The sequence below is a fragment of the Sorex araneus genome, chromosome 5 (assembly GCF_027595985.1).
Source record: "Sorex araneus isolate mSorAra2 chromosome 5, mSorAra2.pri, whole genome shotgun sequence".
Lineage (NCBI taxonomy): Eukaryota > Metazoa > Chordata > Mammalia > Eulipotyphla > Soricidae > Sorex > Sorex araneus.
In genome coordinates this window covers 23,124,985-23,150,156 of record NC_073306.1, presented here as the reverse complement: position 1 = coordinate 23,150,156, position 25,172 = coordinate 23,124,985, and the positions used below count along the sequence as shown (strand labels likewise).

The 25,172-nt window shown below is 40.2% G+C and overlaps 1 protein-coding gene across 10 annotated transcripts in view; it reads right to left on the bottom strand.

Annotated features, from left to right (window-relative positions):
• TUT4 (terminal uridylyl transferase 4) overlaps positions 1-25,172 on the bottom strand; it is a 122,332-nt gene that overhangs the window by 73,371 nt on the left and 23,789 nt on the right. For 9 of the 10 annotated variants that reach the window (XM_055140714.1, XM_055140709.1, XM_055140711.1 and 6 more), the window contains 3 exons: positions 15,336-16,218; positions 9,863-10,026; positions 3,239-3,355 (listed from right to left, as the gene is read on the bottom strand). In XM_055140714.1, coding sequence (XP_054996689.1) covers positions 3,239-3,355; positions 9,863-10,026; positions 15,336-16,125 — 1,071 coding nt within the window. In that variant the 5' untranslated portion in view covers positions 16,126-16,218. The remainder of the gene's footprint in view (positions 1-3,238; positions 3,356-9,862; positions 10,027-15,335; positions 16,219-25,172) is intronic. The other variant, XM_055140719.1, reaches the window with a different exon arrangement.

Here is a 25,172-nt window from a genome sequence, read left to right as displayed (position 1 = left end):
GATGACAGTGACAGTGAAAAATAAAAATGGGGAGAAGAGATAAACGGAAACCGAACAGAAACTTCCTCAAAAACATACAGGGGCCAGAGCAATAATAAAGTATATAGTATACTCGCCTTGCCTGTGGCCAACGTGGGCTCAATCCCTGGTATCCCAAGTACCATATGGTCCTCCAAAGCTATCAGGAGTGATCCTTAATCAAAGAGCAAGAAGCAGCCCTGAACACTATCCATCACCCAAAAATAAAAAAGGAAAAAAGAAAGAAGAAGACATACAGATGGCCAACAGATATATGAAAAAGTGCTCTACATCTCAGGATGGTAATTTGCATTATCATCAGGAAAATGCAAATCAAAACATCCTGGTATCACCTTACACCAGTGAGACTGACAGACATCAAAAGAACAACCACCATTGCTGTGTAGAACAATGAACCTTTATCCATTGCTGGTGGGAATGTGGACTGGCTGAATCCTTTTGAAAAACAGTATGGTTACCTCAAAAAAAAAAAAACTAAGAACTGAGCTTCCATGTGATCCAGCAATTCTACTTCTGGGGATCTACTCCAACGACCCCAAAACTGAATTCCACAAAGTCACTGGCAATCCTATGTTCATTTGCAGCACTATTCACAATAGCAAAAACATGAAAAAGATCAAGTGTCCAGACTAGATGACTGGATAAAGAAATTGTGGTTATAGAACCACAATGCAATACTACTTGACAACAAGGAACGACAAAATCATATAAATTACTACTACCTGGATGGGCTGGAGCGATAGCACAGTGGTTGGCGTTCGCCATTCACGCGGCCAACCCGAGTTCGATTCCTCCGCCCCTCTCAGAGAGCCCAGCAAGCTACCGATAGTATCGAGCCTGCGCGGCAGAGCCTGGCAAGCTACTCGTGTGTATTGGATATGCCAAAAACAGTAACAATAAGTCTCTCAATGAGAGACGTTACTGGTGCTCGCTCGAACAAATCGATGAGCAACGGGATGACAGTGACAGTGATTACATGGATGGATCTAAGAGACCCTCTCTAGGCTTACTCTTCAGTTCCACTCTATTTTTCTGTATGATTCCAATTCTATCGCTGTATTACTGTCATTCCGTTGTTCATGGATTTACTCGAGCGGGCACCAGTAACGTCTCTATTGCATTCAGCGCAGCCTCTCCTTACTTGTCTTTCCCAACAATTGGAGGCTGTTTCAGGGTCAGGAGAATGAGACTTATCGTTACTGTTTTTGGCATAGCAAATATGCCACAGGTAGCTTGCCAGGCTCTCTGAGAGGTATGTATGTATCTTCTACTGTATTTGGGATACATGGGAAGCTTGCAAGGCTCTCCCATGCGGGCAATAGACTCTTGGTAGCTTGTCAGGTTCTCCAAGAGGGAGAACAAGTCTATTAGATGTCACTTGGCCACAAAACTTAACGGGAGCTTGGTCTTAGAGTCTCTGGAATCCAATTCTATACTGACTTTTATAACTATAAATTCCAGTTAATCCTCCTACTCTGTTCCACTTTTTCAGTTACTCTGGATTTTTTCTAGGGTTTGTGCATTTTCCTTGACATTTAACCAATTTTGGGAGTTTGGTTTGGATTATATCTACCATAAATTTGCAAAACACTGACATTCAACACTACCAATTCTTCCATCACATGAACAAGGTCTATTTCTCAACTTTAACTCTTCTTTAAATTCTCTCAGTAAAGTTTCATGGGGGGCAGGGATACAGCCCACCAGTACAACACTTGCCTTGTCCTAGGCTCAATCCTTGGTACCACCAAAACATAGAAAAAGAAACTTTCTGTACAAAAATCGGCAGAGCCTGTAGAGCTACCTGTGGAGTATTTGATATGCCGGAAACAGTAACAATAAGTCTCACAATGGAGACGTTACTGGTGCCCGCTTGAGCAAATCAATGTGCAACGGGATGAGTGACAGTGACACAAATATTGCCTTTCATACTACTAGTTTTAAGGCTTTCCATTCCAGTGTATCAGTTAAAAGTTCTAGTAACTTCTTTGAATATTTAGACAAATATTATCTACAAATATAGTTTTGCCTCTTTCCTAAATTGAATACATTTTATTACTTTTCTTGTCTGATTTCATGGGCTAGAACCTCTAATACAATTTTCCCTTAATTTTTTACTGTAATTTAAAAAAAAAGTGAAGTAACAAAATTTACTATCTTAACTATTTCTAATTACATATTTTGGTGGTACAAACACATTATTCATAAATTCTTATCATTTTGGAAAACTGAAACTCCAGACACTAAAGAGATAGCTCAATGGCTGAGCCCTACATTTTATTTTATTCATTTTTGGGGGGTCCACACCCAGCGATGTTCAGGGGTTATTCCAGGCTCTGCACTTAGGAATCACTCCTGGCGTTGCTCAAGAGATCATATGGGATGCTGTGGATCAAAAATAGGTTCGGCCATGTGCAAGGCAAACACCCTCCCCATTGTACTATCACTCCAGCCCGCAAGCTCTACACTATTATATGCAGAAGGGACGAAGACTCAATTCCTACTACCACCTGGTTCCTGAGCACCACAAAGAGCAACCAACCCCTAAGCACAGAGCCAGGAGTATTCTCTAAGCACAGATAGATGCAGACCCAAAACAAAAGAAACTGAAACTATAACCAATAACTGAAACTCCCCAAACTTGCATGCTCCAGCAACCACCATTATACTTCCTATATCTATGACCTTATATATTTCAAGTACTTCATGTAAGTAGAACCATACAACAACACACTTTTAACATACTTTAACATACTTTTAACAACTGCTATGTTTCACCTAGCATAATGTCCTTGAGAATCATATAATTTACTCCTCTTTCAAACTGAATGATATCCATACATCTGTTGATGAACACCTGAGTACTAGTTATTGTACATAATTCCATTTTTTTATTTTGGGGTTTTAGAGCCACACCTGGTTAAAGAGTGTGCTCATTAGTTATGACGTACCTTGATGCTCAGGGGACCAGGCACTGCTGGGCATCAAACCAAGCACCTTATATATAAAACAGCCAGCCTTTAAGTTCTCTCTCTCTAGCCCAATAAGGTTATCCTCTTGACCATCTAAGAAAGCCATTACAGCTTTCAGTGTTATCACTTGTTGCTAACATGTAGCTAGACAGATACCTCATTTTTACATTCATAAATAAACGAGCACTGACATCATTTTATCACAAAAAAAATTTTCTGAAACTTACCAAAATATTTTTCTTATGTCGCTTCTCCTTTATATGTTTATGAGCTCCTTGGATGTTTTCGATGTGAATTAAGCAAAGTTTGCATAGATAACGGCAATTGGTATATTCTGGTGAGCGCTGAAATGAAATTTTTCAAAAACAAAAAAAACTGACTATAAGTGAATGATGTAACTGTACACAAGACAAATATAAACACTCAAAGAATTAAACTTTTAATAAACAAATCAGTAACTGTAAGCCTGTAAGCATCATCCTTTTTATAGTACAATTATGGGAAATCTTGTACTAATTTTAAACACTAGTAACTTTAAATGCTTAATATTTGGCTAATACAGTTGTTAAAATGAATTATAAAAAATAGTTTTAAAAGGGACTGGAGCAATAGCACAGTGGGTAGGGCGTTTGCCTTGCACGCGGCTGACCCAGGTTCGATTCCCAGCATCCCATATGGTCCCCCAAGCACCGCCTGGAGTAATTCCTGAGTGCAGAGCCAGGAGTAATCCCTGTGCACTGCCAGGTGTGACCCAAAAAGAAAAAAAAACAAGTTTTAAAAGTCTCATTGAATTCTTTTTCCTGTACCATCCCCAAAATTTGTTTCAAGTTTTTCTACTAATGAAAAATGTTAAGTTCACCCTCCAATAGGGAATTTTAAAAAAATGACTTGCAAATATGAAATGTCATTCCAAAAGTTGAGTTAAAAAAAAACACTCCAAGCACAATCCCATGGGAAAAGTTATCTTCTGGGGGCCATACCTAGAGATGTTGACGGGTTATTCCTGGCTCTGCACACAGGTACTGCGTGGCAGTGCTGAGAGTACCAGGGATTGAAACCAAATCTACCATGCAAAGCAAATGCCCTATCCACTGTACTCTCTCCCTGAGCAAAAATATAACTTTTTTGGTTGTTGTTGTTTTCATTTTGTTTGAAGAGCACACCTGGTAGTACTCAGGGATTACTCCTGACTCTCAGGAATCACTTCTGGAAGGGTCAGGGGAACATATGTAGACTGCCAAGGATCAGACCTGGGTAGGCAGCATGCAAGGCAAGCACCTGATCCACGGTATTCTCTCTCCTAAAATAACGTCCTAAAGAATTAACTCTTACAGAATACTTTATAATATAAATACGTATGCCTGAAATAATGAAAAAATATCCTGTTATGTGCTAAGTACTAATGTGACTGATACTATTACTACAATTCCTTCAACAACTGAATTATAACTCCCAACAATAATTCATGTAAACATTAAGGTAAGTATTATCTTTATCTTGGACTGGAGCGATAGCATAGTGGGTAGGGCATTTGCCTTGCACGTGGCTGACCCAGGTTCGACTCCTCTAAGAGAGCCCAGCAAGCTACCAAGAGTATCCCGCCCTCATGGCAGAGCCTGGCAAGCTACCCGTGGAGTCTTCGATATGCAAAAAACAATAACAACCAGTCTCACAATGGAGATGATAGTTACCGGTGCCTGCTCGAGCAAATTGATGAACAACAGGACTACAGTGCTACAGTGCTATTATCTTTATCTTATATATTGTGAAACCTTCACAAGGATATAAAAAACCAGAGTTAGCACTGTACCGATTAAGATTACTTATTAAAAAATTAGTGTATGGGGCCGGAGCGATAGCACAGTGGGTAGGGCGTTTGCCTTGCATGCAGCCGACCCGGGTTCGATCCTCGGCATCCCATATGGTCCCCCAAGCACTGCCAGGAGTAATTCCTGAGTGCAAAGCCAGGAGTAACCCCTGAGCATCGCTGGGTGTGACCCAAAAAGCAAAAAAAAAAAAAAAAACATAAAAAATTAGTGTAGGTGCTGGAGCGATAGCACAGTGGGTAGGGTGTCTGCCTTGCACATGGCCAACCCCGATTCGATTCCCAGCATTCCATATGGTTCCCCAAGCACTGGCAGGAGTAATTCCTGAGTGCAGAGCCAGGAGTAACCCCTGGGCATTGCTGAGTGTGACCCAAAACTCAAAAAATTTAAAATATAAAAAAATAATAAAAACAATAAAAAATTAGAGTAACTCATTTCTTAGTGACTTCACTGAAAATAAAAAGTTTTTAATTTTCAATAAGCTATAGATCCTAACAAAAAGATTCACTCATTTCTAAATATGAGTTCTTATTTTGTTTTGGGGCTACTCTGTGGCATTTGGAGGACTATGAAGTGCTGGAATCAAACCCAGGGTCTCACACATGCAAGACAAGTGCTCTATCACTGAACCACATTCACATTCCCCATATCAACTTTCTTTACATGGCTCCAAATTTATCAAGTCTGTCACAGACTACAATAAACTTCATTTATCTAATTACTTTACAACTATCCTATGAAGAGTGAGCATTTTACTAGCAAAGACACTAAATCTTAAAGGATTAAATATTTGCCAAAGCAGTAGATAAGGGACCTTGGGACAATGGTAAAAGGTTGACTAGCACTCTAAATTGTGGATGTGGTTAAGTTTTATTATTTATACTATTATAAATCATGATACCGCAATAAATTTTTCAAATTTGCCCAAGGCAACAAGCAAACAAGAAATTTTGCTCAATCTAGTTATTCTAGTTCTTTAGCATAAAAACTCTTCTAGTGGCCAGGGAGGCAATTCAGGGGAGAATAATACATATGTGCAAGGACCTGTTTGCTCCTGATACCCCAGGAGCCCTAAATTACAGCCACATATAATCCTGGAGGTCATCAAAGCTCTATTAAGATGGGTCTGATGACTCCCAGCACTACTGGGCCTGAGCATACACATACCAGGCCCTGGCATTGAACAGTGGGGCCCAGTTAGTCAAGAACTACCAGGAGTGGCCCTTAGAACACCTAAACACTATTTGGCAGACCGAAAAAAAAAAAAAAACACTTTTTAAAAAAAATCTATCCTTTTGGGGGAGTGAATTAAGCTTGTAGAGAGACTTGCAAGCACTGTGAAGAACGATCCTGGGAAGATAGGAAAGGAAATGAAGGGGGGAAGTATGCTGGAAGAAATACAAAAAAAAAAAAGAAAAAGAGGGTTCAAAAAACAGGTATCAGAAAGAAAAAGAACATCTATACTTATTATTAGCACAGTGGCTTTAGAAGATTACTATTTTCCAAATTTTTTTTTCACCACCTGACATTCTATCCTACAACTGTTACAGTGTCATCTTAAAAAGTAGCCTCCAAATAAATATACTAGAGCTTATCAATTCTTTTTCTGTGATCCTTTTTTTCAACATTATTATTAGCTTTGATGTCTTTCTCAAATAAACACATACCCCAATTTAACTTTTTATCACTGGATTAAGGCACATGAAAGGTACTCATTATTTTTGACAACTCATAGACACAATAGTTACTAAATCCAGGCTTAGGAAAGGGAAAAATAGGAAAGAGAAATAGCAATGATTGGCTGGGAATGTATTCAGTGATAAAACTACTTGCCCTGCATATGCAAAGACTTGAGTTTGATCCTCAGGACCTCCAAAAAGAGTGGCCAAATAGATCATGCAGGGATAAGATCACACAGTTCCAGTTTAATCACCAGCCAGAATCATACTTTCTGAGAACTGGGTGTGGTCTAAATCTCCCTAACCCCCCCCCACCCCATCACCAAAACTAAATCAAACAGGCATGCACATGCGTGCACACACACAACATGCATATTTCCCTTCCTTCTAGTTAGAATCTTGGTTTTGAGTAGAGCTCAGGAGGTCAGGTTGCAGAGCTGCTCTGGTACTGAGGTAAAGACTAGGGCCGGAGCAACAGCACAGAGTATAATAGGGCGCTTGCCTTGCACGCAGCCAACCTGGGTTTGATTCCCAGCATCCCATATGGTCCCCCGAGCAACACCAGGAATAATTCCTAGTGCAAAGCCAGGAGTAATCCCTGTGCATCGCCAGGTATGACCCAAAATGCAAAAAAAAAAAAAGCAAAAAAAAAAAAAAGGTAAAGATTACCCAGGTCAAACTTCAGCAGTGCTCAAGGGCCTCCAGGGCTATACCTGGTGATGCTCACGGAGGAGCATGTGGAGCCAGAAATTGGACTGACATGTACCTTAACCCCTTTGCACTCTCTCAAGTCCTCTAACTCAGGGTTCTTTACCTTTTATATGCACGGACCAGCACCTGTCCTGCATACCAAATCAACAAGAACAACAGTTATACCTGAGGCAGTGGACCAGTGATTTATTTTCTATTTTTCTGGTTTACATGAAATAAAGTCAGACAAGTGGCTTTTAACCTTTCTACATCTGCAGATCAGCACCAGTGTGTGAATTGTGGTTGAACACCACTGATTTAAGTAGAATCTTATGAGACTAACTGTACAGCCACAACTCCTTCCTGTACTTTGGTCCTATACTCTTTGATGCTCCTTTCTATTTTTATAGGGTGACTACTCTCTCACAAGTTTTATTAATAAACCAGAATTACCTTCTTCAATACAGGTATGACCTCATTTTTCTAAATTATGCCAAAATTATACCTTTTCTCTCCTATTTATCAAAAATGTCCCATTTCCTTGTATATATAAAGTATCTGTGAACAAATAATTTATGGTTCTTTCCTTCAACACCTAGCCCTGATTTTGTCAAATCAGAACATGTATTTCTAGTTTAAAAATTTGGGGGTTGGAAAGATGAAACAGCAGATAAGGTGCGTGCCTTGCAGCACATGGCAGACCCGGGTTCAATGCCTCAAATCCCATATGGTCCCCGCCAAGCCTACCAGGAGTGATTCCTAAGTGCAGAGCAGGAGTAACCGCTGAGCACGGTGAAGTGAAACAAAACAATAAAAAATGTTTAAATAAATTGTTAATTAGTACTTAGGGACTAAGTAATAATGAGTAATTTGTATTACTAATTTGTAATGCACAGTAAATATCTATAAGAAATATTTTTCTTATTGAAAAAGAGAAAAATAAGGAGGAAAGCCAAGAAATTATATAATATTTGTTCGCGTATTTGTCACTCCAAATGAATATTAACTTCTAATGGGCAGAAACTGTACCATCTTCACCAGTATATTCCTACTGCGATCATAGTACTTAAAACATAAGCCCTTGGGGGCTGGAGCAATAGCACAGCGGGTAGGGCGTTTGCCTTGCACGCAGCCGACCCGGGTTCAATTCCCAGCATCCCATATGGTCCCCTGAGCACCGCCAGGAGTAATTCCTGAGTGCAGAGCCAGGAGTAACCCCTGTGAATCGCCAGGTGTGACCCAAAAAGCAAAAAAAAAAAAAAAAAAAAAACATAAGCCCTCAATGTCTATTTGAGAAGCGAGTAAGTCAGGCATCAACAAACTCTAGTGGAAGCTAGAGCAACAGCACAGTGGGGAGGTCATACGCCTTGCACGCGGCTGGCCCGGGTTCGATTCCCAGCATCCCATATGGTCCCCCAAGCACCGCCAGGAGTAATTCCTGAGTGCATGAGCCAGGAGTAACCCCCGCCTTTGCAACACCAGGTGTGACCCAACAAGCAAAAAAAAAAAAAAAAAAACCTCTAGTGTAAAAAAATGGCAACATTTTGGCAAATATTTTATGCTTTGATAGGAGCGATAGTGCAGCAGATAGGGGTGATCGCCTTGCACGTGGCCGACCCGGATTCGATTCCTCCGCCCCTCTCGCAGAGCCTGGCAAGCTACCGAGAATATCTCATCCGCCGGGCAGAGCCTGGCAAGCTACCCATGGCATATTCAATATGTCAAAAACAGTTAACAACAAGTCTTACAATGGAGACATTACTCGTGCCCGCTGAGCAAATCGATGAGCAATGGGATGACAGAGATACAGTGATTTTATGGTTTATATGCCAAAGGAACTCTGCAGCGATTACTCAATTTTGCTACAATAGTAAGAAAAACAGCCAAAGACAATATATAAACAAATAGGCAAGGCTATGTTCAAAAAAACTTTGCTTGCAAAACCAAGGGGCTAGATATATCTCACCACAATTAAAAAAAAAAATGAAATAACAAAGGGGCATGGAGTATACCATATAATCTGATGACTCCTGGGTTCAATCAATAAAGTCATACTTACAGGCTACATAAACAAATAATTGGTCCTAAGGCAACATTTTGGGAGAAATGATCCACACAACTGAGTTGAGAGGCAGGGAATTTAGGAGGGAAGCCTTGAGGTCCTTGGGAGAGGGTACACTGGTGATGGGTGCCATGTTGAAATTATGTGCATAAAAAATCATCACCAGCATTGTAAACTATAAAACCTCAAAAAAATGTTATTAAAAATAAATGGCTAAGATAATACATTTAACTTATTGTTTTGGTTATCTTTCTTGGGGCCACACCCAGCTGTACTCAGGGCTTACTCCTGGCTCTGCACTCAGGGATCACTCCTGGCGAAGCCTAGACGTCTGGGCTGCTAGGAATTGAGCCCATGTTAGACACATGCAAGACGAGGGCTCTATCCACTGTACTATCACTCCAGCCCCTGAACATTATTTTTTTTAAAGAGTAAGTGGAAGGAAGAAAAGAGACAGGGAGAAAATTAAGGAAAATGAGAAGGAAAAATGAATGCAACCACTGTTCTAATAATAACACAAAAATAAGAAGAACACTTGGGAAAGTAAAGTTACAAAACCATTTCCCTCTAAACAACTAAAACAATATAGTATACTTTTTCAAGTCGAAAGATGTGATCTCTTTCTAAGCGTTCTTCTGCTTGTTTCAGGCCTAGCCTCTGCTCAGGTGTCAACGTAGATTCATCTATCACTGTGGCATTTTCCAAATAGTCCATCTCTGAAGAATTTTCCTTATTAGAGTCATCATTCTTCATTTTACCTAGAAAAGAAAGCAATCAGTTATCACAAAAACTCATAAACTTTAAAATTTCTTAATGGGAAACAGAAAAAAACATTTCCATATATGTTCCATAGCTATTCAAGTATGCTTACATAAGATACTCACCATATCAAAAATTACTAAGAAAAACCTTTATTCATGGGTTGAATGCTTATCTTGTTCTTCCAATTAACCTATCAAGAAACATACAAAATGAAGACTCTCTACAAACATATGACTAACATTAAGGGTCTCTTTTCAGATTTTTCTGGAGGCAGTTGGGGAGTGGGGACTGTACCACACTTGACAGTGTTCAGGAGCTACTCCAGGAAGTACGAGGGAACCATATAGTGCCAAGGGTCAAACCTGAGCCTCTAATATGTAAAGTACATGCTATAGACCTCTTAGCTAACTCTCCAGTCCAAATTTTCTGAAGTATGTACAAGAACATCTGTTCTAGGGCTGGAACAATAGCACAGCGGGTAGGCCGTTTGCCTTGAAAGCAGCTGAACCGGGTTCGAGTCCCAGCATCCCATATGGTCCCCTGAGCATCGCCAGGAGTAATTCCTGAGTGCAAAGCCAGGAGGTAATCCCTGTGCATTGCCGGGTATGACCCAAAAACCAGAAGAAAAAAAAAAAACTATCCTAATCCCACAAAACTAAACTAAGTGACTAGCATAAATTTACTAGCAGATAAAAAATATATATATACAGGGGTTAGGGAGATAGCTCAGTAGTCAGGAGCACATGATTTGCATGCAGAGACCCAAGTTCAATCCCAGTACCACATGCTCTCTCCCCACCCAGCACTGCAGTGTACAGATCTGGAGGTTCCCAAGTACCACCAGGCTGCCCTAGTATCCCCCACCCCTGGTGCCCTGGTCTAAACAACCCTGCCTGAGAGATCCAAATAAAGAACATATACACTCCAGGCTACAACCCACAGTAGGTATTTCCTCCTTTGCTTTCACTGAATTCATGGATATCTTTACTATAAAGATTTTTTTTTTCTGGAGTCAGAGATAGAGTACAGTTTGCCTTGCATGCGGCTGACCTGGATTCAATCCCTAACACTCCATATGATCAGGAGTGACCTGTCAGGAGTGCCTGTCAGGAGTGAGCCCTGAGCATCGGTCAGGAATAAGTCCTGAGCATAGCCAGAGGTTGTCCAACCAGCTATCCCACCAAAGAGATTTTTTGTTTTGCTGCCCAACTAAGTTAAGAAATCACTTTAAGACTATTTGCTTTTTAATTTTTTGCATTTCCAGCACTCAAAATAGATATGCAGCATACAACAGTTTCCATACCCAGTGGATATTTCCATATGGTCTCCAAAGTTCTCTAGAGTAACCCTGAAGACAGAGCCAGAAGCACTGAGCACTGCCAGGTACAAAAATAAAACAAAAGCTGAGGGGGACAAAGTGAAGTACAGAGGTTAAGGCACTTGCCTTGCATGTGGGCCAACTTATTAGATCCCCCAAGCACCACCAGGAGTATACTCTGAAAGAGTCAGAAGTAGCTCCTGAGCACTGCTGAATATGGTCCTCATACCACCACCCCCCCTAAAAAAAAAAACAGGCGTCCAAATTAGGTATTCAGACAAAACTATGTATATGAATCTTTAACAGCACTATTCATAATAATCAAGGATAGAAATTATCACAAATAGACAAAATGTGGCATATCCACACAATGGATTATTACTCAACTGCCTCAGTTCAGGCTGCCAGAACAAAGTCTAGTTATCCTGTGGCTTAAACAACAGGAATTTCTTTTCCTCAGAGTCAGGACACTAGATTAAGGTCTGGCAGAGTCACTATCTCTGGAGAGCTCTCTCCCTGGTTGCAGACAGCTGTCTTCTCTATGTACTCACAGATACTTTACTCAGCACATATACATACATGCAGAGAAAGACCTCTTCCCCTCTTCTCAAAAGGTTTCCAATTCTAGGTTCCAATTGTATCTGCTTATAGCCTCACTGAAGCTTAATTTTGTCCTGTCTTCAAATACAATCATATTGTATTTGATTTGTATTTGTCCTGTTTTCAAATACAAATACATAGCTGGCTCTTCAACAGGGAAATTTCAGGGTAAACAATCCCATGAGAAGCATCAGACTTAACAGCAAAAAATATTGATATACATATTATGAATGAACCTCAACAACATGGTATCTAATATGTTGAATTTAGTACTGTAATTTGTGCCAATTAAACCACATTTAAGTGTAAGCTACCTATGGTATGTACAGAGTCAGATGTTAGTGATGGAAGCTAGACACAGAAAAACATGTTGCATGACCCGATTTCTATGAATTACCCAGAATAGACAAATACAAAGAAACAGAAAGCAAACCTTAGTAGTTGTCAGAGGCTGAGAGAAAAAGAGAATTAAGATGACTTTTTTAGTTTTGGTTTTGGTCCACACCTGATAATGTTCGGGTTACTGATAGTGGTCTTAGGGAACTATATCGGGTGAGCGAACCCAGATCAGTCAAGTGCAAGGCAAGCACCCTACCCACTGTAAGATCACTCTGGCCCCATGAGATGATTTTTAATGTTTTCTTTTCTGGGTGAAGAAAAGTTCTTGAATTAGTGGTGATTGTATAACACTATAAATGTACTTAATGTCAATGAACTGTGGACTTTAAAATGGTTATGATGGTAAATCATACACATCTTTTTACAACAAAAATGAAGTGAAAAAGGAACTGGCAGGCAAGGCTATTTATTTGTCTTACACGTCACTGATCCAGGCTCTATCCCGGACACCTTATATGGTTCCTCCAAGTTCACCAGTAAGCACCGCCTTACACGTATGGCCCAAAAACAACAGCAACAAATCAAGTGAAACATAGAATAGGCATACTGAAACAGGCAGTGTGGAAGGCCTCTCAGCAATGAACTTGAGGAAACCTTAAAACCATGATACCTGAAAAGGAGTTATACTACAAAGCTCCAGTTCAAGGCTCAAGACTTAAAGACCCAGCCCAACCCTGAACGCTGAAACTCCCTCTTAGGAGAAGTTCAAGTCAAGATTGTATCACCTTCAGGACACAAAAAAGAGACTTGATGAAACTAAGATCACCAAAGTTCAAGACTTTGACAAATGGGGCTAAAGAGAGAGTGCAGAGTAGGGCACATGCCCTGCATCTACATCACCCGTATGTTCCACAGAGCACTGCCAGGAGTGATCTCTGAGCACAGAGCCAGTGGAAAGCCCTGAGCAATACCCGGAGTGGCCAAAAACAAACAAACAAAACCTCTGACAGAAGACTCTTAAAGAGACCCAGCAAAAGCTTGGAAAGGCAAATATTTAGCTTCCTACCTAAGGAGCTGAGAATACCCCACCTAGTTCTCTGTAAAATTTTCTTATGATGCATGCCATCTTGGAGTCATAAAAAATGGGAGTACATGCTTTGCATGAAGAAGGTGCTAGTTTGGCCCTTTTGGACCACCCTGGCACAAAGCCTTCCAAGCATGTTGCCCACCTCCGGCACTGCTGGGTATGGCCCAAAACCAAAACAGAACATATGTACATGTTTTGATTTGGTATCTATATATCTAGAGATATACAGATATACACATATAAATTTTAGGTATACACACACCCACATAACAATTTAAAACTTGAGAAATTGAGGAGATAAAAGGAGTTACGGTACATACCTTGCATGCACCCAACCCTCGTTCAATCCCTTCCACCTCTTATGTTCCACTGAGCACTGCCAGTGTGATCCCTGAGCACAGAGCCAGGAGTAGCCCTAAGTACCGCTGGGTGTGGCCCAAATCACCCCCCCAAAAAATTAAAGCAAAACCTGAGCACATTAATTATGAAAAATGACTGATATAACACAAATCATTTTTTTGTTTTGAATTCACATCCATCAGACCTCAAGCCACTACTACTGGTGCTCAAGGGACCAATATGGCAGATATGGTGCCCAGGATCAGACCTGAGCCTCCTGTATGCAAAACCCATTAACTATCTCTCCAGCCTACAAGTCATTCTTACTAACTTCTTAAATCTAGTCTCCCCAAAAGAAACTCTCCATGGTTGACTAAATTCCTTAAGCTAGGTCAACCTGTTTTACATATTAGCAAATAATCCACAATTAATAAAAGAAATAGTAATAAACTGGGCTGGAGCGATAGCATAGCGGGTAGGGCATTTGCCTTGCACTCGGCTGACCCAGGTTCGATTCCCAGCATCCCATATGGTCCCCTGAGTACCACCAGGTTAATTCCTGAGTGCATCACTGGTGTGACCCAAAAAACTAAGGAAGGAAGGAAGGAAGGAAGGAAGGAAGGAAGGAAGGAAGGAAGGAAGGAAGGAAGAGAAGGAAGGAAGGAAGGAAGGAAGGAAGGAAGGAAGGAAGGAAGGAAGGAAGGAAGGAAGGAAGGAAGGAAGGAAGGAAGGAAGGAAGGAAGGAAGAGAAGGAAGGAAGGAAGGAAGGAAGGAAGGAAGGAAGGAAGGAAGGAAGGAAGGAAGGAAGGAAGGAAGGAAGGAAGAAAAAGAAATAGTAATAACAAACACTGCTGTTTATATGACTACTTTGTCAAGTGCTAAATTTAACACTGAATTATTTTAACTTCTTAACAAAAACAGGAGCAGCAACAAGTTCTCAATTCCCTGTCCCAATCATAATCTCCCATAATCATCATCTTACTCCAAGTCTAAATCCTTCAATTATACCATGTGTCTTTACTCTACACTATTTTGGAATTATATGTTATTACTTTCTCTCAGCCCCATCTAAGTAGGAGTTTCTTGGAGGTATAGGGCTTTTTTTTTTTTTACTTTAACATTATATACATGTTATATACATATCAGTGTATACAGGAACTCTGTTTATAGAGACATAGCCATAATTGTTGAACAAATAAGCAATATACTACCAGGATCATTTAAAAATAGTTAAGGGGGCCAGAGATAGTACAATGGGTAAGGCACTTGTCTTGCACAAAGCTGACCGAGGTTCCATCCCCAGCATCCCATATGGTCCCTTGAACTTGCCACAAGTGATTCCTGAGTGCAGAGCCAGGAGTAATCCCTGAGCAACACTGGGTATGCTCCCCCACCTACCATCAAAACAAACATTTCGGAGGAGAGGATCTGTACATACAGAACACAGAAAACTTTGTATTTCATAGAATATTTTACTGGAATAAAAGTTTTTTCCAAGCTTAAAGAGCCATATAATGTTATTAACATATGATCAAAAAATCAAACTATGGCTAAATTTAAAAATATTAAGAGGAAAATTTTTCAAAAAATGTGACTAGTGGGTTAATCTAATTTGTACTTACTCGTATCATCCAATATGTCTTCAATTCCTGAAGCACTATCATCAGAATCACCAGTATTATCTGTACATGCTTGTTGCTTCTGAGATGATGGTAAGTTTTCTAGAGAAGACTTTTCTCCCCCTTTAACATCAATATTCACTTTGTCCACAGAAGAAAAGGAGCTTGGAATTTTTTTCCCAATTTGCTGTAATTCTATGCGCCTCATGTTTTCTTTTAATGATAAACTGGGCACTTTCTCTGCTTCAGGTAGTGAACCAGGTACCTTTTCTGATTTCATCTGAGAACTAGGTGCTTTTTCAGCTTTCCTCTGTGAACTAAGTGCCTTTTCTGCTGTTGTTGCCTGTGAGTTGGGTGCTTTTTCTGTTTTCATTGGTGAATTCGGTGACTTTGGTGATCTTTCTGCTCTTGCCTGTAAACTGGGTGCCTTTTCAGTTTTTGCCTGTGAAACAGGTATCTTTTCTGTTTTCACAGGTGAATTAGGTGACTTTTTTGCTTTGTAATGACTTTGATCTCGAAGGACTAATCCCAAATCTTTAGGGCCTGGAATGCTGGCAATATTTACTTTACATGATTTAACATCTGTTTTTTCTATACAAATATCATTTTGCTTATTTTTTTTACTACTATTTCTGTTTGGAGAGCTGATCACAATTTCTTTTACGGATTTATCGTTTCTAGTTTTCAAAGTTTGATTAGTTATAACTTTAACTGTTTTGCTGTCTTCAGAAATAGCCCAAGGACTTTTCTTTGGTTCATGATTTTCATTTTTAGAGATCTTAGACTCTTCCATTATTTGCAAACCTGCTTCTTTCCAATTGTGATACTGTAAAATGGCAGCTCTCCAGTAGTTTGAATTGCTTCAATTCCAGTTTAGGCAAGCAAACTATTGGATTAAAAAGAAAACCTGTTATTTAAAATGCAAATTTTTGAAAATTGGTATGATATATGACTTTTAAAATTCATTTAAAATAAAAATAAACTATAAAATCTAAACGAGAATGAGTTTAAGCCCACTTTACAAGTCAAATGTACTAATATAATTATAGAAATATAGTATCAAATTAAGTAATTTTAAGAACAAATTTTTATTACTAAGAATTTCTACAAAGGGAAATAAATCCTGCAGCTAATGTACAATTTAAAATACAGGAAAAAATAAACAAAAAGCAAAAATTCTGATCTATATGCAATGTAGGGAGTCAGTTTACAGTGAATAAGATCTTGCCATATAACTATTCACTAAGTACTACTTTATTATATTTCTAATCAAACTTCAAATTTGATTCCTGAAATAGAAAATCATTTCAATAGACTTTTCCCACCTAAGTATAAAGAAGTTTAAATAAAAGCCTATGGGAAACCAAAGTAAGTCGTCTGGGGGCCATATGGATACTATAAGGACTAGGGGTGCTTGTCCTGCACACCAACAACCCCATTTCAAATCCCTGGTTATCACATACAGTGCTTTTCTTGGGCACAGAGCCAGGAGGAGGCCCTGAACACTGCTGGGAATAGTCCAAAACACACACGGAAAAAGTGACATTAGTTTTTGTAGATTTTATAATGATGTCATTAAACAATTAAAATACAGAACACTGCAGAATGTATACCATTAAAGGTAGAACCCTCATGTAATTTATGGATTTAGGATAATAATGTCCTGTCAGTGTAGCTTCATCAATTTGAACAAATTTACCACACTGGTGGTAGTACAGAAACTAATCCTATGATTGTTATATATGACTCTCTACTTTGTGCTCAATTTTATTGCAATACTGAAATTTCTGTTAAATACTGTTTAGGGCTGGGTGTGCAATGCAGTGGTAGAGCACTTGCCTTGTATGTAGTGAGGCCTTGGTTAAATCCCCAGCACCACAAAAAAAAGGGGTCCTGGGGGAAGAATACCTGAAATACCTGAAAAAGAATACCTTGGGGATTGGTTCAAATCCCCAAGCACCAGTGTTGTAACTTCATGCGTTGTCACTGCTTGTGACTCAAAAATAAAGGAAAAGAAAGGTTTTTAAAAGGGTGATGGGGAAAATACTAAAATAAGTGAAAATCCAAAATTTTGTTCTAAAATTATAATAAGGGGGAGGCAGGGTATCAAATAGCTAAGGAGTCACGGGAGCATGGCTTACATTCACAGAGTCCAAGTTTAGTCATCTGTCCAGATGACCCCCAAGGACTGCCACTGAGGTCCTGGTAGGTCCCAGAAACCATTAGGCAGACCCTATCATTGATCCATCCAATGTAGTTAGCCAAGTATGTTAGAAATGAACCCAGCTCACTGAGCACTGCTTGGGAGGTCACCCCACTCAATAAATAAAGAAAATTATAATTAGAACATTTATGCAATCATCAGAGCACAAGCTAAAAAAACATTGTACTTTGTTGAACTGTTTCTACATTAATAATCATTTATTCATATTTTATGAAAATTAGGATTTTTTAATGTTCACCTAATCCTGTCTACCTTAAATTTAAATTTATACTTTCAAAATAAGAACACAAATGATAGTAAAAGTAAACTGCATAAAATTAAAATAGTTCTTTGAATTTAGTTAGCTAATATTAAAGTACACATTTAGACAGTTAAACATTTCTAATCACATAACTTTGTTATATAAACACATATATTTCCTAAGACAAATAAACCCTCAAAAGTCATTTACTCATAGCTATTTTTACTTATGTCAAAGTACATTTCTCCTCAAAAAAAAAAAAAAAACCCTAAGTTACTAGCTATGGTTCCACTGAAACAGTTACTTAACACAGACCTGGCGTTTATAATTCCTATTTACAATATAAAATTCTACATTCTCTACCTTGATATTGTCCAGAAAATAGTCTTTAATTTTTAAAACTTACATACAACTCAAAAGCAAAAATCCAAATAAAACAATTTCTAAAAGGACACAAGGTCTAAATGGACACTGTTTCAAAGGCATACGGATTGCTAATAAGTACATTAAAGATACTCAATATTATTATTAGAAAAATCTATTCAAAACTTCAATGATAACACCTCTTACAATTATGAAAATGAGAATAAATAACAAGCACTGGTGTTGTGGAAAAAAGGAAAACCATGTGCACTGCTGATGGACATGTAAATTGGTGGTTACCAGCAAACAGGATGAAGATTCCTAAAAGACTTCGAAGAGTAATAGAGATCTTGTTCAATAGGTAGAGCTCATGCTCTGTATGCAAAAGACTCAGGTTATATCCTCAGCACTTTATGGTCCTCTAAGGAAGTACAGAGTTGGGAGGAGCACCCACCCAGCACTGCAGGATGTGGCCCCCAAACAAACAAAATTTAACTATTATATGATCCCAGCAATTTCAGTTCTGAGTATTTATCTAAAGCAATGTTCCATGCTTAGAGGGAGGGTGTTTAGAATGATCTAGAAGTGCAGTACTAGCCTCAGATGTATATTGAAGATGCTTTCTATTTGTTTAAACTCACTAAAGCCAGCTCATAACACAGTGGCTTACATTTGGGAGTCGGGGGGCAGAATGATTCTCTTTCAGAAAAGGAGGTAGTGGGCCAAGTAAGTTTGGGGTCCTCTGATCTAAAGAAAAAACACTAATTCAAGAAGATAAGTTGGGGTCAAAGCAACTGGTAGCGAACTTGCCTTGCACACAATCACAGTGGATCCAAGTTCAATCCATGGGACATCATAGCATCCTCCAAACCATGCCAAGAGTAATCCCCAAGGGATCAAAGAGATCCTACAAAGGGTAGGGTGCTTGCCTTGCACACAGACAACCTGAGTCTGGTCTACAGCACTCCATATGGTTCTCCCAAGCCCTGCCAGGAGAGATCCCTGAGCAAAGACCCAAGAGTAAGCCCTGACAGCACCGAGTGTGGGTCACCCCCCCCCAAAAAAAAAGCTGGTCCCCATGTTTAATATATTACTTACAATTAACCAAAATATAGGAACTACCTAAATGAGCATTAATGGAAAAACCATAATACATACATATAGCACACAATGAGTCTTATCAGCCATTTTTTTTAAATGAAATCTTGGCCCAAAGGAATACGGCAGTGGCTATGAACAACTGTCTTGGATGTATGCAGGAAACAATTCAAACATCCAATGTCTCACATGTAATCACTGCAGCTCTGCTATCTGCAATCCTGCAAGATTTCCAGTCACACAACAGCCAGGTGTGTGTAAGCCCCATCAATAGAAGTCATCTTTGTCAAGCATAACCTTTAAAATAATGTGCAAGCACCACAGCCAGAAACTATTAACCCTTGGTGAAAACCAGTGACCCCTAGCAAACTCTACAATTAAACTGTATATGCTTCAAATGGAGAGTACAATTCCTGGTGAGTATGTGTGCAAACACCCCCCTAAATGAGTGCAAACCGCAACACCACAGCCAAGTGTATGAGCAGCACAACCTAGTGTGTGACCCCCGCCCCCCGATAGAGCACACTGCTAAAAATGCTGGAACACCACAGCCAGGTATGTATGTGATCCTTAGTCATTGCAACATCATCAATAATTTAAAAAAGGGGGGGGGGGGCTAGAGCGATAGCACAGCAGGTAGGGCGTTTGCCTTGCACGAGGCTGACCCGGGTTCGAATCCCAGAATCCCATGTGGTCCCAAGAGCACCGCCAGGAGTAATTCCTGAGTGTAGAACCAGGAGTATCCCCTGTGCATCTCCGGGTGTGACCCAATAAAGCAAAATAAGAATAAGAATAAGAATAATAAAAGGTTCTGCCTTGCACAAAAAAGTTCCAGGGTAATAAATCAAGTAGTACTGTAGAACGGCCGTCCAGTCAGTTGTTCATCGATTTGCTCGAGCGGGCACCAGTGACGTCTCCATTGTGAGACAAGACTTGTTACTGCTTTTGGCATATCGAATACGCCACGGGTAGCTTGCCAGGCTCTGCCGCGCAGGCAGGATACTCTTGGTAGCTTGCCAGGCTCTCCGAGAGGAATCGAACCCAGGTCGGCCGCATGAATGCCCTACCCGCTGTGCTATCACTCCAGTCCAAAGTACAAAAAGAAAGAGCATTTACTTCAAAATGAAATAAAAGTTCAAGGGATGACTGTGGGGAATACTCAGTATACACCAAGATATGGGTGAACCATGTTTAATATTCATGATTATGAAAGGTTTTTTCTAGAAAGTCACACCCATTCTAAGAATTAGAGTGCCACCTATTTACTTGCCTTTTATGAGTTTCAGAACTGTTATGATTTGGGAGGTGGAGTGGGAGTAAAGCCACAATGCTAATTTTATTATAAAGAGCATAGTAAATTTTAGATCTTTCAGGAGTGAAGTTAAATTTTAAGGCATCAATGCAGATTAATGGAAAGCCCCCAGTCTAAAACAAAGTGTTCATTTTGCTAAGGTGTTCATTAGCAGTCTGCTTTTCTAGCAACAGAAGTACCAAATTAGGCATGGGTACATAGGTGTTTGTAGATCGAAGTTTCAGGATTTTTCTTCCTGAAAAGTTGGGGTAAATGGGCTTTTCAAATGCCACCTTATGGATAGGTCTAAAAGCAGATGGACTAATAACAATCAGATAAGATCCAGCCACTGTAACTCCAGTGCAGGTATATTTTCATCCTTGTGATGGAAAAACCACCTCCCTATCCACATACTCTGCCTCAGAAGGGAATAAGTTTTCAGTTTTTGTTTGGTTGAGGTTTATTTTTGGCGGAGGAGGGGAGATGCTTTTTGGGCCACACTGGCCATACTCATGAGTTACTCCTTGCTCTTGCCTCAGCAATTACTTCTGGTGGTGCTCAAGGGATTATATAAAATGCCAGGGACCAAGTCCAGGTCATCTGCATGCAAAGCAACTACCCACTATACTATGGCTCCAGCCCCCTATTTTTCACTTTTTAAACAGTAATGATTTTCTGGGGGAGTCAGAGAGATTATACAATCGACTGGCATGTGGCAAACTTGGATTAGATTCCCCTAAATCCTGCCAAGAGTGATTCTTGAGCACAGAGGCAGGAGTAAGCCCTGAGCATTACAGGCCCTCCCTCCCCTCCCAATTTTTTTTTTTCTGGAGCCATAGAGATATAGTACAAGGGTTAGGATGCTTGCAAAACACCTCATTCAGGTTTCATCCTAGGCACCACATATGGTCGGTCCCTCAAGCACTGCCAGGAGTGATCTCTAACCATACAATTAGGAACATACCAAGTGAGGCTTAAGATTTTGTAAAAATTTAATTTTTCCAAAATTAAAAATCAATTAATATTGCCATTTGCAACATGAATCTGAAGAGGGATTATGATGCGTGAAGTAGGTAGGTCAGAGGGGGCAAAAAAGTAAGATCTTTCTGTGAGGGACCTCCCAGGCAGTGCCAGGGGTCACTCCCAGCAATACCCACTGGAAAAGGCCAGACTGTTCAATACTAAAGCCTGAGGATGTAGAACTGATGGGGTGCAATGCTACCAGGTACCAGACCACCAGGGTCCACCAGGTGGGACTCAGGGCCCACCAGATGGGGCTCAGGGTCCTCCAGTTACACCACGCAGTGTTTAAGGTGTCACGCACGTAGTGTTGCAGTTTGGGCCCCACTGAATGCCAAGCATGCACGTCAACAAATCTCAAGCACATAAAATAAATGTTAACGGTTTAAACAACAAGACAAATTATTTGGGATTAAAGGGAGTCATCCCCAGAGGTGCTGGAGACCATTAATGGATACTAAACACAAAAGTAGTCACGTTGCGAGCTGGAGTGATAGATAGCACAGCGGGTAGGGCATTTGCCTTGCACAAGGCCGACCCGGGTTCGAATCCCAGCATCCCATATGGTCCCCTGAGCACTACCAGGGGTAATTCCTGAGTACAGAGCCAGAAGTAACCCCTGTGCACCGCCGGGTGTAGTCACGTAGTGCTAGAAATCAGAGACCCCCGTGCATGCCAGGCATGTTCTCTATCCTGGGAGCTACTTTAAAATTTTTTGTGTGTTTGAGCCACCTGGGGTGTCTTGGAATAAAGTCCTTGGATTCTGCTTGTAAAACATGCACTCCAGTCTACTAAGTTTTATCTCCCTGGTCCCCAAAATGATTTATAACAACATATGATAGTGGATATTAACTGCATCTATTGTAGTGACCATTTCATACTATACAGTAATCTGAAATAATTATACTGTACACCTGAAGGAACATGTCAATTATTCCTCAACTTTAAAAATCTTATTAGGTGTTTCTTCCTGTATTCTCTTGTAATATACTCAAATTGGAGCAGGAGAGATAGTACCATGGTTAAGGCACAAGCTTTGCATGCAGCCAACCAGGATTGGATCCCCAACACCACGTATGGTCCCCGAAAGTACTGCCAGTTGTAAGCTCTGATAACAGCAGTCATAAATCAAACAACCTACATAAATCATAACAACCAAATCATTAATATAAATGATATTTTTTTTAAGAATTTGTGGGTTTTAATGGTGAAAAGATATACACTCAAAAATAAAGTATACAAATTTAAAAATTTGGAATCAAAGAGATAGCAGAGAGGATAAAGTTATGTCTTGCATGTAGAATACCACTGTCATCCCATTGCTCATAGATTGCTCGAATGGGCCCCAGTAACATGTCCATTCCTCCTGTCACATGCTAATGTAGCCCAATGGCATCTGCTTGCTCCAGGAAATGAAAAGCACATTGTTGTTACTGTTTTTGTCATATTGAATACGTCATGGGTAGCTTCCCAGGCTCTGCTGAACAGGCAGGATATCCTCTGTAGCTTTCCAGGCTCTCCAAGAGGAGCGGAGGCTTTTAGCTGAGCTGGAGGTGGTTTGTTGGCAGGTCTCCCACATACCTAACTTTTGGCCGTTTAATTTCTTGGTGAACTTGACCCCAAGTTGTTGGGGTCTGGCCAAAGGCACAGCAGCAATTTTGGGTTTTCTGGAATCATCAGGCTGCTGGTGCACTCACCCCACAGGTACAGGTTGACCTCCTAGAAGCACCATATCCCCACATATAGACTATCTGGGTTCAATTTCCAGCATCCAATATGGTCCCTTGGTTTCTAACAAGAGTGATTCCTAAGTGCGGAGCCAGGAATAAACGCTGGGCACCACAAAGTGTGGGCCACGAACAAAAACATGAATATATAAAACTTTTATGTCAAACTTATGCAAAATTCATCCCCAGTAGGACTCTTTTTTTCTCTTCTTTTCAAGAATTTTTTTTCCATTTCTAAAACTAATTAATTAATCAACAAAACTTCTACTCCTTTGGGCTCTCTTACAAACTGGTGGATTCTCCTAGAAAGCATCAAATAACTGATATCTGCAAATTTATATTAGATGATTAACAGCTAAAGACATGCATTTAGGTTTTTCTTTTATAAATGATATTTTTTAAAGAAATTATAATAAGGGGCTGGAGCAATAGCACAGCGGGTAGGGCATTTGCCTTGCACGCAGCCGACCCGGGTTCAATTCCCAGCATCCCATATGGTCCCCTGAGCACCACCAGGGGTAATTCCTGAGTGCAGAGCCAGGAGTAACCCTTGTGCATTGCCAGGTGTGACCCAAAAAGAAAAAAAAAAAAAAAAAAAAAAAAAAAAAAAAAAAAAAAAGAAATTATAATAAAAGTTTAAGCCAAGCATACTATATCTTCACCATTATTTTTATTTATTTTGTATTTGTTCCTGGGACACATCCAGCAATGTTCAGGGGTCTCTCCTGGCTCTGCATTTAGAAATAACTTCTGGCAGTGTTTGGGAGATCCTAAGGGTGCTGGGGATAAAACCAAGGTCAGCCATGTGCAAGGTAAGCATTCTACTAATTCTCCAACCCTTCGTCATTAATTGAAATTTTCTGTGTGCTTTGTTTTGGGGCCACACCCATCTGTGATCAGGGCTCTTCTGGTGATGCTCAGAGGACCATATGGGGTCCTGGGGATAGAACCCAAGTCAGCTCTGTGCACGGCAAACCCACTGTACTATTGTTCCAGTCCATTAATTTTATTTTTCAGTTTTTTTCTGGGACCAAACCCAGCAGTGAACAGGGCTTACTCCTGGTGCAGGAGACCATATGCATGCAAAGCAAGCAACCTACCCACTGCACTATTTCTCTAAGACCTCATTATTTTTTCTCTGTTGGGGCTATACCCCGTGATGTTCAGAGGTTACTTGCTCTGAACTCAGAAATCTCCTGGAGGTACTCAGGGGATTATAGAGATGCAGGAGACTGAACAGGTCAGCCACATGCAAGGCAAGCATCCTAACCAGTGTACAATATCTCTCCAGCCCCCAATAATTTTTGACTAATTTCATTTTCTAGTAAAGTTTTAGCATAGCTTTGTTTTTGTACCACACATGGCAATACTAAGGGTTTACTTCTGACTGTACACTCAGAGATCACTCCTGCAGTGATCAAGGGACTACATGGGGTGTCAGGGATCAAACCTGCATCAACTGGCTACATGCAAGGCAAGAGCACTACCCACTGTACTTTCATTCTGACACTGAAAAGCTGAGGCACTACAAAATGTTTGTGATCCGGAGATTTTTGAGATCTGAATTTATTTAATATATCTTGCTTTCACTATTCTTGATAAGGAGTTCAACATAACTGTCAAAACAGTTATCAAATCATGACTACACTGAAATTCTTATAGAAAGCACCATGGTGCTTTAAAATAAAATAAAATAAAAGTGGGGATGGCAGCAGAGACAGTCCCTTCCCGTCTCCCCACCCCTTCGGGGTCCTGCTTGTCATGGCCACGAACTGCCTCAGGGCCATATTTAAGCGCATCACTGGCCTCAATCCAGATTCAGCAGTGAATCCAGAAGACAGCAGCTCGTTGGAGATCTCTCCAGACCCGGTGCCAA